This window comes from Gracilinanus agilis, chromosome 2 (assembly GCF_016433145.1).
Source record: "Gracilinanus agilis isolate LMUSP501 chromosome 2, AgileGrace, whole genome shotgun sequence".
In the NCBI taxonomy this organism is placed as follows: Eukaryota; Metazoa; Chordata; class Mammalia; order Didelphimorphia; family Didelphidae; genus Gracilinanus; species Gracilinanus agilis.
The window spans coordinates 166,080,756-166,096,449 of NC_058131.1; the positions used below are offsets into that span (position 1 = coordinate 166,080,756).

General features: G+C 37.5%; 1 protein-coding gene across 2 annotated transcripts in view; it reads right to left on the reverse strand.

Moving 5' to 3' along the window:
• AP3M2 (adaptor related protein complex 3 subunit mu 2) overlaps positions 1-15,378 on the reverse strand; it is a 30,918-nt gene extending 15,540 nt beyond the window's left edge. For both annotated transcript variants that reach the window (XM_044660840.1, XM_044660841.1), the window contains exon 1: positions 15,106-15,378. In XM_044660840.1, coding sequence (XP_044516775.1) covers positions 15,106-15,378 — 273 coding nt within the window. The remainder of the gene's footprint in view (positions 1-15,105) is intronic.
• Between the last annotated feature and the right edge of the window lie 316 nt (positions 15,379-15,694).

Here is a 15,694-nt window from a genome sequence, read left to right on the forward strand (position 1 = left end):
CTTGAAAAATAGTCACTCAACCTTTTCTTGAGTATCTCTAATAAAGAGGAATTTATTTTCTTAAAAATCAGTCTGCTCCATTGTTGGACAGCCATGATTGTTAAAAAAAGTTTTTCTTATATTGAGCCAAAACCTACCTTCTTGAAACTTGTATCCCTTGTCCTTGTTCTGCCTTCTGCAGTAACACAAATCAAGTCTACTCCTTCTTCCTGATGAAAGTCTATCAAGTATTTGAAACAATTATCATGCCTCTACTCACGTCTTCCCTGGTCTAGGCTAAGGGCAACAGACTCTCAGAGTTGGAAAAGACCTTAGAGGTGACCTAACCTACCAATAATTAAGCTAAAATACAATTTACAGCATACCTAACAAAGTGGTCATAGAGTCATTGCTTAGAGACTTCTGAGAGGCAATCAACCTGAACTGAACTGAACCTGAACTGAAGCAGTTCATTCTATTCTGGATAGCTCTAATTGTTAGGAAGTGATTCCTAAAACCTAAATGTGCTTCTATGCAACTTTCACTCCAAGTTCCCAAGTTCTATACTTGGGATAAGCAGAAGAAATAGAATTCTACTATGTGACAGTCCTTCAAATACTTCAAGATAGTAAACCTTGAAGTCATAACGTCTTCAAAGTTTCAAGTCTTCTCCAGATTATTCATTCCAAGGTAATTCAACTGATCCTCATATATAGCATGATCTCAAGACTCTTTACCTTCCTGGTTGCTCTCTTGTGGATGTTTTTCAGCCTATAAATGTACTTTTAAAAATGTGGCATGCAATACTACTGTTGGATTTGCACCCCCAAAGAGATAGTAAGGAAAATGACTTGTACAAAAATATTTATAGCTGTGCTCTTTGTGGTGACAAAAAAATTGGAAAATGAGGGTTTGCCCTTAGGTTGGGGAATGGCTGAACAAATTGTGATATCTGATGCTGATGGAATACTATTGTGCTGAAAGGAATAAAGAAATGGAGGAATTCCATGTGAATTGGAAAGACCTCCAGGAATTGATGCAAAGCAAAAGGAGCAGAATCAGAACATTATACACAGAGACTGATTATACATTATGGCACAATCGAACGTAATGGATTTCTCTACTAGCATCAATGCAATGATCCAGGACAATCCAGAGGAACTTATAAGAAAGAACACTATCCATATCCAGAGAAAGAATGGTGGAAACAGAAACACAGAAGAATAACATATGATCAGTCTTGTGGACCAGTGGGGATATGATTGGGGTTTTGATGTTAAAAGATCACTCTACTGCAAATATGAATAACATGGAAATAAGTTTTGAACAATGATACACATATAACCCAGTGGAACTGCTTGTCAGCTTTGGGGTTGGGGGTAATCATGAAACATGTAACCATGGAAAAATATTCTAAATTAAAAAAAAGAAAAAAATGTGGCATGCAGAACTGAAAATATTCCAGTTATGGTCTAACCAGGGCAGAGCACAGCTGAATTATTACTTCTCTAGTGCTGTACACTCTGTCTCATATGTCTTAGCCTAAAACTAAATTAGCATTTCTGGCTACAATATCACACTACCAATTTAGAATTATAGTCTACTAAAACCCCCCAGATCTTTTTTCAGATAAATAGCTATCTATTCCTCCCATCTTGTTAATTATGAAAAAAAAGTTTAAAAAATTAAGGAAAAGACCTTATCTTTATCCTTATTTAACTTCACTTTATTAGATTCAGCTCAGTGCTCTTGCTAGTCAAGATCTTTTTTTTGGGGGGGGGGGGAGGTTTAGATATGGTTACTTGTTTGTTCTCCTCTGCTGTTTGCTCTGTTGTTTGGATTTTTTCTGTGTAAAAGTTGTCCAGTGTTAAAGGTTTCTTCTTGATCTTTCTCTTCTGGGGTTCCCGAGTCTGGTTTGCCATTGTGAGCCATGTGCCCTCTCAGCTTTATCCTCATGCCTAGGGTCTGTCTGAGCTTTTTAGGCTCCTGATGTCTCAGGTCTAGTTGTTCTCAGGGTCAAGCCTCCTTGTGGTCCCCTTGCTTGTTCTTCTGCCTGAAGCTCCTTTAACAGTCTCAGGGTGCTGCTTCCACAGTCATGTACCCCTCTGCACTGGGTCCCCACTCAAGGTCTATGCCTGCGCTCAGGATCCTTGTCCACTCCTGCTGTCAGGATCCATGTCCAAGCCTATGCTTAGGGTCTGTGTTCAAAGTCTGCGCGTTCTTTAGTCTCTTGGGGTCTTAAGTCTTGCTGCTCTCAGGAACAGGCCCTGGTGATGCCAGGTAGCTGCCAAGGACTTAATGAGTGCCCCAAACTTGCTCTAAGTCTTTTGCGCTGGTTTTGACACTGTAGGTGGTATGTGTGGGAGAGGGGGTTGCTCAGCTCGTGTTTTAGTGAGAGCTGTTTCACCTCTTTATAGCATGGAAGTGCCCCGATTCCATGTACCTTCGATGCTGCGCCCTATTGTGGGGTCCCTTCATTCATCTGGATTTGTTTTTATGTCTTCTTGAGGAGTCCTATATGCGTGGGTTAGGAGAGGTCAAGCAGCTGCTTTTTACTCTGCCGCCATCTTAACCCGGAACTTAGTCAAGATCTTTTAAAAATCCTGATTACAGAACAGTGTAATGATATCAACATTTGCAATTTTGATAAGCATTTTATCTCAAATTTTATCAAAGTATTTCATAAAAAAGCTAAAATAGTATGGGGTCAAGTTCAGATCCCTAGGACACTCCACTGAAGACTTCTGTCCATGGGAACACTGAACATTAATGATTATTCTTTGGGAGTTGAATCTATTTACATCTAATCCACATCTCAATCTTGCTCACAATACATGACAAGAAAATTCATCAAATACTCTGCTAAAATTTTAGTAAATTGCATCTAAAATCAAGTGTGGTCATTGATGCCTGGTCTTTGCTCCTGGGGGGAGGTTAAGGCTGGAATATCACTTGAGTTTGGAAGCTCAGAGTTTTTTGTATTTATTGTCTGTTACCTGTCTTTGCATTCATCTTCTGTGCTTCTTTTTAAAAATCTAAGTTGGTCAATAAATTCCCTGTGCATCAACATCTCTTTAGACAACTTTCTCTTTTCTGGCTTACCAAAAACATTTCTTTCTGTGTCATCAGAATATCAATTTCCCCCCTTTAAACAGTGTATTGATTCCAAGGCAGAAGAGTGGTAAGGGCTAGGCAATGGGGATAAATAAAGTGACTTGTCCAGGATTACCTAGCTAGGAAGTATCTGAGGTGAAATCTGAGGCCAAATTTGAACCCAGGCCCTCCTGAGCCTGGCTCTCAATCCTGAGCCACCTAGCTCCCCTTGGCCTCCTCCCACTCTCACCCCATGACATTCTTGAAAGTTTTTCATTTCTCTGGGCTTACTTCCCCTTTTAATTATAGTCTGTAGGAATCCTCCTGTTCTCTTACTCTAAGCCCTTTGAAATCTACTCTCCTCAAATCCTGAATGCTTGTCAAGGTATGACTGGCCTTCCTCTTTTCTATCACAAACTCTAAGGGGGAATGGTCATTCTCCCCCAAGAATCTATCTTAATTGTATCTCTGAAACTAGTGCCTTATCATTGGTAAGAATCAGATCCAGAAAAAGATTTCTCCATGTTAGTTCTTCTACTTTTTGAAGGATGAAATGATCACTAAAGCCAAGACAAGAAATCTGCTTTTAGCATAGTGACCACTCCAGCAGATGTTCAAACAACTGAAATCTCCCATTACTGCTATGTTACTCTGCCAGGACTGCGACCTGCTTCCTTAACTCATCATCTATTGTCTCTCTGTTTAGTCTGTCCACAATATAAGCTCATGACAACATAATTTGTTTCTGCTTCTTCTGATACTCACTCGGATACTTTCCATGCTTCTCCTGGTAGTGCTGAGATTTCCTCATTAGACTCTACCCTAGAGAGCAGGGATGCTTTTTATCTCTGCTCAGCACAGAGCAGTGCCTGGTACACAGGGGAAGGAGAAGGGAATGAGCATTTAGATAGCACCTACTATGTGCCAAGAACTACACTAGGCACTGGGGATACATCATCACTATCATCACCACCACCATCATCATATGGGGAAAGAGTGTATATAAAATCTGTCATCTTGTCTCCTTTGGGGCTTACACCAAGAATACTTTTAGTAAGTCTATAAAGATGAGCTTACTAGTTCAACATTAAATATTTAAAAAATCAGATTGCAACTTGTTTCTATATGTACTCTATCAAACAAGATAAAAAGAATGAGCTTTTTGTTATTTTTCTATGATTGTTAAATAACAACCTCTCCATGTCCAAACTCTCATTGATGCCATAAAAGGAGGAGATTGGAAATGACAAAATAGAGGAATGCCAGCTAGGGTCATGTGTAGTAGAAATCTTGTGAGAGGCAGCTAGGTAGCATGGTGGATAGAGTGCCAGGCCTGGAGTAAAGAGGACTTGGGTTCAAAATTGGCCTCAGATACTTCGTACCTCTGACACCCTGAGCAAGTCACTTAACTCCCTTAGCCTAGTCCTCACCATTCTTCTGCCTTAAAAAAAAACAGTATTTATTCAAAGATGGAAGAAAAGGGTTAAAGAAAAAGAATTCATACTATGACAGAAGGTAGGGGCTTAAAATTTTGTGTGTGTGTGTGTGTGTGTGTGTGTGTGTGTGTGTGTGTGTGTGTGCCCTGAAACTGTAAGAGGCTATGAAGACCTGGCAAGAATCCTTAAATGTATATTGTGTGAGATGCCGATCTAAACCAATTTTGGCTAATTACTGTCCAGTTTTCCAAGTAGTTTTGGACACGTGTTGAATCCTTTCTCCAGTCTTTGTATTTATCAGACATACTATTGTGTTTGTTATATACCTATAGTCTATTTACCTAATCAGTTCCATTGATCTCTTGCTCTTTCTTAAATAGTACCAAATTAGTTTAATGATTATTGCTTTGTAATATAGTTTGAAGATCAGGTACTAATATATTTTCCCCCACCCCATTTTTCTCTTGAGAGTACTGGCTGCTTATTCCTACATATTTTATTATTTCTTTCTAGATCTATAAAATAATTTTTGGGAGTTTGGCACTATACCGAAAAAGTAAATTAATTTAGGCAGTATTGACATTTTTTATTATACTAGTCCAATCTAGCCATGAGCAATTAATGTTCTTCCAATTATTTAGGTTTGTCATTATTTCTACAATGTTCAATATTTAGATTCATACAGTTCCTAGCTGAATCTTGAAAGACAAATTCCCAAGTATTTTATAGCTTCTAAAGTTATTTTGAAAGGAATTTCTCTTTAGAAATCTTATTGCTGGGTGATGATTTAAATGAATTTATTCTATTTCCTGTAACTTTACTGAAGTTATTACGATTATTTTTTAGTTGACTCTGTAGGGTTCTTCGTAACTACAAAAAATAATAATTTTTGTTTTCTCTTTGCTTACGCTGATTTCCTCAATTTTTTCCTCAGTTTTTTTCTTGGCTTATTGCTATAGTTAGTATTGCTCATCCTGTTAAATTGTAGTGGTAATAATGGGCTTCACCCCTGATCTTATTGGAAAAGTCTATATAATGTTTGCTTCTGGATTTAGATAAATGGTATTTACTATATTGAGGTCCATTTATTCTAGTGATTTCTAGGTTTCAATAAAAATGAGTATTTTATTTTGTCAGAAGCCTTTTCAGCATCAATTGATGTCATATAGCTTAAAAAAATATATTATAAAGATGGCTTATTGTATTTGTAGTCTTTCCATTGAACCAATCCTTATCTGGTTAGTGTATAACATTTACACTATGTGGTTGCAGCTTACTTGATATTTTATTTAAAATTTTTGCATCAAGTGAAGGGATAACTAGAATATTGTACACAATAATAGCAATATTGCAAGGATAATCAACTATAAAAGACTTGTTCTGATTAATACAATGACTCATGACAGAGGACCCATGATGAAAAATGCTATCCATCTTCAGAGAGAACTTTCAGTGTGGTCTGAAGTATTTTTTTACTTGATTTTTTTTTTTGCAACATGGCTAATGTGGAAATGTTTTGCATGACTTTGCGGTTATACTGGGTATCATATTGGGGAGGAAGTAAAGACAAAGAGAGAATTTGGAACCGAAAATAAATTTTAAAACTTTTTTTGCATCAATGGGATATTGGAATCTATAATTTTCTGTTGTGACTTCCTGGATAAGGTATCAAGACCCTATTAATATCACAGAAAGAGATTAGAAGAGTTTTTCTTTATTACTACTACAAATTGTTTATATAGTATTCATTGTTCTTTGAATGTTTAATATAATTGACTTGTAAATCCATGAGTAGGGTTTTTTTTTTTATCATTTGGGAGTTAATTTATAGCTGATCCAATTTTTTTTTAAAATCAGGTTATTTAAATACTCTATTTTCTTCTTTTGTTAATCTAAGTAATTTATATTTTTCTAGGAATTCACCCATCTCCTTTATCAGTTTTATTGACATATAATTGGACAAAGGAGCTTCTAATAATTTCATAACCTATTTCATTTTTATATATTCTTTTTTCATTTTTGATGTAAGCAATTTGGTTATACTCTTTCTTTTGAAAAAATCAGGCTAGTTACCTACTCACCTCCTGAAAAAAGAAATTATCTACTCAAGATGCTGAATAAGGCATGCATTTTCACACATGGCCAATGTGGGAATCTGCTTTCACTGAGAATATTTTTGCAAAGAATTATTTTTCTTTTCTCTTTTTTTTTCTCTAATAGGGATGAGAGTTGGGCAGAGTATTTAGGAAAAGGAAGGAAGAGGTGGATAAGATTGGGCCCTCCCCCCAAAAAAAAGAAAAGGAAAGGAAAAAAAAAGAAATGTATTGCCTCACATGGAAGTGAGGTTTCTGTCAAGACAGATGAATACCAGCTCCTTAGAAGCTAGGTCTTTTATGGCCTCAATGACCAGGAAACCACATCAAAGATCAGTCTCCTAGGGGGTAGCTAGGTAGCTCAGTGGGTTGAGAGCCAGGCTAGAGACAGGAGATTCTAGGTTCAAATCTGGCTTCAGACACTTCCTAGCTGTGTGACACTAGGCAAGTCACTTAACCCCCATTGCCTAGCCCTTATCACTCTTCTGCCTTGGAACCAATCAAGGCAGAAGGTAAGGACTTAAAAAAAAAATCAGTCTCCTAGATTAAAAAAAAAAGCAGTTTCCCTGCACCATTAAGGAAAAACCAGCCTATATGAAACAAAATATTGCTCTCAATACACCTTCACATTGTTTTCTGCCAATGATATCCTCACCTCCAAGTTATCCAGCGATGTACTATAAATAAAGGCTGAGCAACTCTAAGAAATAACTTTGTTTCTAAGATTAAAGTAAAGGCACAATTCAAGGAGTTACTTAAACCTAAAGAGGGAAAAGCTGCTTATATCACAACATGTTTGTACAATTAAAAAAAGGCAGAAGAGTTAAAAAATTAAACATAAAAATACTTGAATATTAACTTATCTGTGCAAACTTCATTGAATATAAAATGAAAATAATAATACTGACATTTATGTAGCAGTTAATGGTTTGTAAAATCTTTACACATTTGAGGCTCAAAACAACCCCATCATCTCTACTTCATCTTGCTTGTTACCCTTACTTTATGTATAGATATCTAGAACTTTGAGGGCATGAGATCTTTCATTTCTTCAGTGTACAAGCTACATTAGGGATCTTAACAAAGAAACATATTTGATCTTATAGGTATCCCTGAGATTTGGTGGGACTGCACCTAAGAGTGGAAATACAGTTCTGGATGGGTACATCTTATTCAAAAGGAAGGGGATAGGTAAAAATGGAGGATAATTGGAATGGCAGGAAGAACACTATAAATTAGGAAGATATATTTATGTGTGGAAATCTGGGACCCAGAGGATGTCAAGCATGGTAGAGAGCATTTTATTAAAGAACAATGAAGGAATGCCTCCAGAGAAAACCACAAACCTCCTGTCTCTTACCTTTCTAATCCATTCTTCCCAGAGCTGCCAAAGTGATGTTACTAAACAGATATCTGACCATGTCACTCCCCTGCTCAAAAAACTCCAGTGGCTCTAGGATCAAATGAAAACTATTCTGACTTTTAAAGCCTTTACAAGTGGCTCCAGCTTGCTTTTCTAATCTCGTTATCACTTTCATTTATTCCTTGGTCCAGCCAAATTGGCTTTCTTCCTGTTCTTCACATACAATATTCCATTTTCTATACCTTTATACAGGATTTTTCCCATCCCTGGAATGTATTCCTCACCACTCCTCATAGAATTCTTAGTTTCCTTCAGTTTTGTCCAAATATTATCTTTAACATGAGGCTTTTTTCTGATTCTTCTGACCCAGCTGCTAGTGGACCGCCCCTTCAAAATTGCCTCGTATTTAGTTTGTATATATTTTTCATATACTTCTGTCTGTATATGTTGTCTCCTAGAATGCGGGAAGGAATTATTTATTTTTACCTTTGTTTCCCTAGTTCTTAGCATAGTGGAACACTGGTCCACTATAGGAGCTAAATATTTAATGCCTGCTGACCAAATGATTGCTTGATTAGATAAGTTAAAGAAACCATTTTAAAGTCTATTGTAGCATAGATTCTTGTTCCATCTGGATTAGAGTAGATGGCAGCTGAAGACTCAATACTGTAACTGAAATTCCAATTCTGTGACTGAAACTGGATTCTGGTCACTTCCACACCCTTAGGTGAGATCTATCTTCTCTAAATATTTCTTTCCTACCAAAATGGAGAGGTAAGGACAAAAGAGGTTTTACCTATAGTATCAAGTTTTATCCCAAATGTATTTTTTTAAATAACAAGATTTTATAGGCAATACTTGATGTTACCCCAGGTCTTGGAAAAGAGGCTTCTTAGACATGTGTTTCTAATAATTCTGAAGAGAGCACCTCTTTGCACAAATGTATCAGCTTAGTTCTAAAAGCAAAATGTTGGTACTGCTTTTCAAGTAAGATATGAAATTTAGAACTTGTCTGATAGCCCTAAAAACTGTAAGTTTGAAAGCCAAACCTGAAACCCAATTAAAATTTTGTCTTCCTAAACCGTGGTTTAAATTAGATTAAGCATCTTTTCCTACTTCCTGTAATCAGTTTTGTATTTTTGATATGCGGATGTTAACTAGCTGTCACGTGTTTTACCACAGAGACTGTTATATCTTAGCATAAGATAAAGGATCATATGTGGGCATTTAAACAAAGAACATACAGTTAAAGTTAAAGTGATCAATCACCAGCCATAAGAGATGAAGTATCAGCATCCCCAAATCTTCCCCTCTTCCCTCTCCCAATACTCTCCTCCCTAGGTACTTCCCTAGACCCTGCTTCCTTCAATATCCAACTCTTCCCCTGTTATCCTATCAATTGATTCTGCTAGACCTGCCATTGTTGTTAACAAATTCCCCCTTAGTCTTGTATCTTCTCATTCTACTCTTTGCTTAAACCTAGAGGGGCCAGGATATTAAAGGGCTTGCTCCAGAACATCCTCAAAACTATCACAGAGCCCAAGCCCAAGCATGTCAATGGGTTAAGAGGGTTTTAGTTTCCAAAGACTCGGAGATTAGAAGCTTAATGCCTGCTCCAAATGCAGGGTGCTTCTGGGCATGCTTCATCTCTACCATACTAGGGGATGGCCATGGACCCTGAGCTCAGTCCAGTTATCAGCTGTCCATCATCATGTTATTCTTTCTCCACCCTCAGGGTCTCAAAATTATAAACATCCAAGACCTCTGCTGTGGCAGTAACAGAACTGTTAATGACTCTGTGCTTAGGCATCATATGTTACTTATGCATTAGGGCTCTGATCAACTTATGAAGAATTTTCTCATGCTGTGGTGGCTAATTCTCAAGTTCTACACTTTTTATCCTAGAGATTTAAGTAGAGTCAGTGGCCACTGAGGTGAAAATCCTCTACCTCTTTCATCTCTCCTGTATGCTCTATAAGCAAAGCAGAATTGCAGTAACTCAAAAGAAACACGAGATGCACAAATTTAGGGACATTTCATACCAAACATTTATATGAACCTGTGGTAGAGCCTTCTGAGCTCATAATAGTCTGATCAGCCATAGACACACTGTATGTTGACCCTGGCAGAGTAATGTCACCAACCAGTACTTATCCTTAACTACCTCAGGCTATTCTTCATCATCTTTGGCCCTCCCATTCCACTGCCTACTCTAAAACCTCCACTCTGTTGTTAACTTTTCTTAATCCTGGATTTCTTGACTTCACACTATTTTCAACCTGAAGTGAAGACCTGGCTTTCTCTAGAAGATAGTATATCCCTGGTCACCTTCTCCCATCCTGGATGTGCCTTCTTTCATGTATTCCAAAGAACTGGGCCAGGAGGAAGAGTAGACAAATTGCTCATTAGCTACCATCATTCAGCAATCTCTCCTCCACTGAGGTTCACTCCATTCATTTCATTCCAACTAAGAGATAGCTAAAAGGCATAGTAGACCAACTAAGTTCTAATCCTGCCTCTGGAGATTTACTAGCTATGTGACCCTAGAACATCACTTAACCTTTCTCAATCTGTTTCCTTCTCTGTAAAATGGGGATAATAATAATAGAACCTACCTTAAAGGGTTGTGAGGATCAAATAAGATCACACATATAAAGTGTTCTGTAAACCTTAAAAGTGCTATATAAATGGTACAGTAGGTAGTGAAGAGTATAAAGAGTCATGTCTGAAGATAGGAAGTCCTGAGTTCAAATGTGGCCTCAGACACTTCCTAGCTGTGGGACCCTGGGCAACTGCCTAGCCTTTACCATTCTTCTGCCTTGGAAATGATGGTATTAATTCTAATACAGAAAGTAAGGATTTTTAAAAAGTGCTATATAAATGTTAGCTATCATCATTATTATAATCCATCTTTATCACTGAGTCCAAATCCTTGTTGTGGATATCAACTGATCGCCATTCTTCCCACTCTCTTAAGGGGTTCTGATTAAGGTTCAGATCTTCTCTATTACAACTCTGTCTCCTACTATATTGATAACATAGTAGACATCCATTTCTCTCCCTACTTCAATCCTTAAAACTTCTATCCTCTCTTTTGCTCCAATCTGATGAAAGGCATCCTTTCCCCTTATTGAGCTCACATCTTTACTTGTGCCTTTGAACCAACCATCTTACCCCCATCTCCTCTGGGAGTTAATCCTTTAAATTATTCTCTCTCTCATCCTTGCCTACTGACTCCTGTCCTGTGACCAACAAACACACTGACTCAGTCTCATCTTCTTGGGGAGACAGGAGGAATGAGAGGGAGGAAGAAAAAAATGAGACAGATTTCTGGACATAGCTAATGTGAGAATTTGTTTCTCTTGGATAAGCATATTTATTATAATTGATCATATATTTATAAAAAGGCATATGTATTATATTATTGTTGTGTTACATATTATATTTATATATGTATAAAAATAAAAATGCTAGCTCTAAAAATAAATAGATCAAAAAAAGAAAAAAAAAAGCTTTCACTTGATCCTGCAGTTCCCTCAAACTATGGTGTCCTGTCTTTTTCACAGCTAAAGGCCTTCAGCGACTTCATACTATCTCTGGGATAAACAAACTCATTTGCAACCTCCATCTCTAATATTATTCCATGTTATTCCCTTTTACATACTCTCCATTTCAAACAAACTGGTTTACTTGCCATTTCCCATAAATGATATCCTCACATGTTTGTGTCTTGACACAGGTCATCTCCATGTCTGTAACATGCTCCTTCCTCACCTCCACTTCTTAGAATCCCCCGTTTCCTTCAAGGCAGGGGTCGGCAATGTATGGCTCTCGAGCCATATCTGGCTCTTTCTGCAGGAGCCACAAAGTCAATTTTTTTTCAGGCGCTGTTACAGGAGCCGCACTGTGAGCACTGTATGGCTCTCACAAAATTACATTTTAAAAAATGTGGCGTTTATGGCTCTCATGGCCAAAAAGGTTGCCAACCCCTGCTTCAAGGGATAGCTCCTGTGCTGTCATCTATATGAGGTCTTTCCTGAATTTCCCTGCTGTTAGTTCTCTCTCTGTCCTGAAAGTGCTTTGTATACACTTATCTGTTTATATACTGTACCTCCCAGTACAATGTATGTTTCTTTGGTGTAAGGTCTTTTTCAGTTTTATCTCACATCCTCAATGCCTCGCACAATGCCTTGCACGTAACAGGTATTTAATGTATTTGTTGAAATGAGGTATTCTAGCTCCTTCTCTGTCACTTGCTGAGTTAGTTTTCACTTTATGAAGCAGATAGTCCTCTAAAGTCTACCTTCAATGCCTTATCAGGGCATGGATGTTAAACTGCCAAGGTTATGCCAACAGAGTAGAAGTTCTGGAGAGTTTCAGCAACAGACTGCCCATCTGCATCTCAGGAACTACCCAGGTAAGTGAGGAAAGACTCATTAACAAAAAGTTGGCCATCGGGTAAAGAATTTTTTGGCCAGCCAATTTATAAAATCAATGAGAAAGGCTTAAAGGGATTGTCCTATCTTCCCAATTACTGTCGAGAGTAACAGCATTCTCCCAGGCTCTCAGCCTGACTCCTCACTGTTTCTCACCCTCCATATCAGATCTGGTGCTAAGGCCTGTCCATTTTACCTTTGCAACATTTCCTGAAAATGCCTCCTTCTCCCCTCTGCTACTGCCACCAGTCCAGTGCAGGCCTTAATCACTTCATGCCTAGTACAATTCTGCCACAGAACCTTAGTGGGTCTGACTCCCTTCAAGTCTCTCCAATCCATATTCCTTTCAGCAACTAAAGTGATTCTCCTACAAGGCAGGTCTGACCACGTCACTCCGCACACCTCCTCAATAAACCCTAGTGGCTCCCTATTGTCTCCAGGATCAAATACAAAATGCTGTTTGGCATTCAAATACCTTCATAATCTAGCCCCCTACTACTTTTCTACCTTCTTATACTTTACTCCTGACAAGTACTTTTCAGTTCAATGACAATGGCCTCCAGTAGTTCCACCAACAAGATGCTCCATCTCTCTGCTCAGCATTCTCTCTGGCTGTCCCCCAAGCCTGGAATGTCCTCTCTCCTCTGTTCTGACTACTGATCTCACTAGCTCCCTTTAAATCCCAACTAAAATCCCATTTTCTGCAGGAAGCTTTTCCCAAGGCTTAATTTTCAGTGATTTCTCACTTTTAATTATGTTCTGTTTATTCTGCATATAGTTTGTTTTGTATATATCTGTTTGTATGTTATTTTTCCCTCATTAGACTGTAAGCTCCAAGAGGATAGGGACTGTCTTTTGCCTCTTTTTGTATCCCCAGAGCTTAGCATAGTGCCTGGCACACAGTAAGGGCTTAACAAATGCTTATTGATTGATTATGATCTGTATTAGTAGTGTAAGTACCAACATTTATGAAATTAAAGATTTCTGAGATATGGAAGTTAGTGCTAAGAACAATACTGGTATCTCAGAATTGCTCATCTTTTGTACTACAAAAACTTTAGGAATGAATTTATTTGTATTATACATACATATGCATATACAATGTATTAAGATTATAAAGTATGCTTTGGCTTTCCTTGGGATAAAAGAAGCTTTAAACATGTGATAGAGATGTGAGTATAAATGGTCTTTGATGATGCTTTTCATTTGTATTATCTAAGTGTTTCAGTATTCTTGTTCTTCTCTGCCAGTCTTACAACTTCTATATTCATACAGCTAATTCCAGTACTCACATGATGTGGAAGTTTAAATCTCATCACTATGCAAAAGCTGATCATGGGAACTATGTAGAAAGTTTGATTTGAAAGTAATCATAGTTAAGCAGAAGATTTTACAGACTAAAGTCAGACCTTGGTTAAATTGCTCAAAATAACTGAGAAACTTGTTTTCTGCATTGTACTAATGTTCTTGCATAACTTAACTTTCTCCTTGAAGCCTTGAAAACTGCCTACCATTGAAGACAAATTCCAAAAGAAAACACTACTTGAAAAACTTATAAACTATGCAAACTAATTTAAATAGTGAAGTCTCCCAGGTTTTTATCTGCAATAAGGGTATAGCACTAACATTATGAGCTTTTTGTTGCTGTTCAGTCATTTCTGATTCTTATGTATATGTATAGAAAACCCATTTGGGGTTTTCTAGGCAGAGATACTGGAGTATCTCTTTTGCCACTTCCTTCTCTGGTTCATTTTCCAGAGAAGGAAACTGGGGCAAAAGGGTTAAGTGACTTGCCCAGGGTATTACAACTAGTAAGTGTCTAGGTCAGATTTGAACCAAGGAAGACAAGTCTTCCTGACTCCAGACCCAGCACTCTATCCATTATGCCATCTAGCTACCCCATTATGGACTCAGTCACAAGCTATGGACAAACATCCCAAAATAAAGGCTATTTGTTTACAACTCATTCACCCCTGCAACTGGTTTGCTGCTACAATAATAACTTATGGAACTAACTTACTAAATTTAAAGGACATGCTTTTCCTTTATTTTAAGTGACAAATTGAAAAGGTTTAAAATTGCAAGTAGTATCAGTCACAAATAATATTTTATGCTGTTTTCCTTAACTTTTTCAGAGAATATACCTTTTGGTAGGTTTATTTGTGAAGTTGTCTCCTGTGTGAAACAATATTCGTTAGTAAAAAAGAAAACATTAACTTAGCTTGTTCCTTTTTTCTTTTTAGAAATCTGTAATTCAAAACAATTTTGATTAGTATAGTTAGTATCTACTAAGAACTATACTGTAAAATGATACCTCTAATCATCCAGCTTATGAAGGAAAATAGAATTCAAACTACAGTCACCATAACTGAAAAGGCTGTGAATCAGTAACTCTTACATATCCAAATATACCTGGTCAAAGACAGGTAGTACTAAATGGTGTCTGAGTTACTATCCAACCTTGAGAGACTGTGATAGTCCTTCCCATCCAAAAGAAATCCTTAGTTTACCACTTTAGAAGTAGTTGGTCAAATGATAAATGCATAATTTTCATCAGCTATGAGACTGCTTCTCTGCTGAACTGAACAACAAGACTCTCTTGGGAAGATACCTCCCTCATCAGTGATACTGTTAAAGGTGTGAATGCAAAAGAAGTGTAAAAATTTTAAAGGTATTAAAAGTAAGTCTTCTCTTCGTTCACCCACCTGGAATGTGTCTACCACACGATGAAGGAACTCAATGACAAAAAGGGGTGGCACCTCTGTCTGGATCACAGCCACAAAAAAGATCTTGTGACGATAAACACTTAGGAGATAGTGATGAGGAGTAGGAATCACAGGAGGCACATTTTCTGCCTCAGTAGCCCTCTCCTGGGCCTCAAAAAAGTAATCACAAACAGAACGACTAACCACACTTTTCCAGTGCTTCTCTAAAAAAATATCCCCAGAAGAGTTGATCAAGAATAGGCTATGAATCATGGTGAGGGAAGAAAGTTTTTCAATATAAATGACTCAGGGACTTGATAGAAATTCAACCCTAGAAAACAAAATGAGTAAAGTAAGAGTGATGCTCCATCTGGAATAACCACCCTTTTATTTTTTCACTATTCAAATCACATCTATCCCTCAGAAAGCAAGTCAGGTTCCAACCCCTCAATATTAATAGCTACAGCCTAAGTACTTCTCCCTTCTGAACTTTCAGATTTATTCCCATTTGTGTTGTTCTGTTAGCAATTAATTATAAGCCATCTTGCAACATCTCTTCTGTTATACTGAACTCATTTATTATTTCATC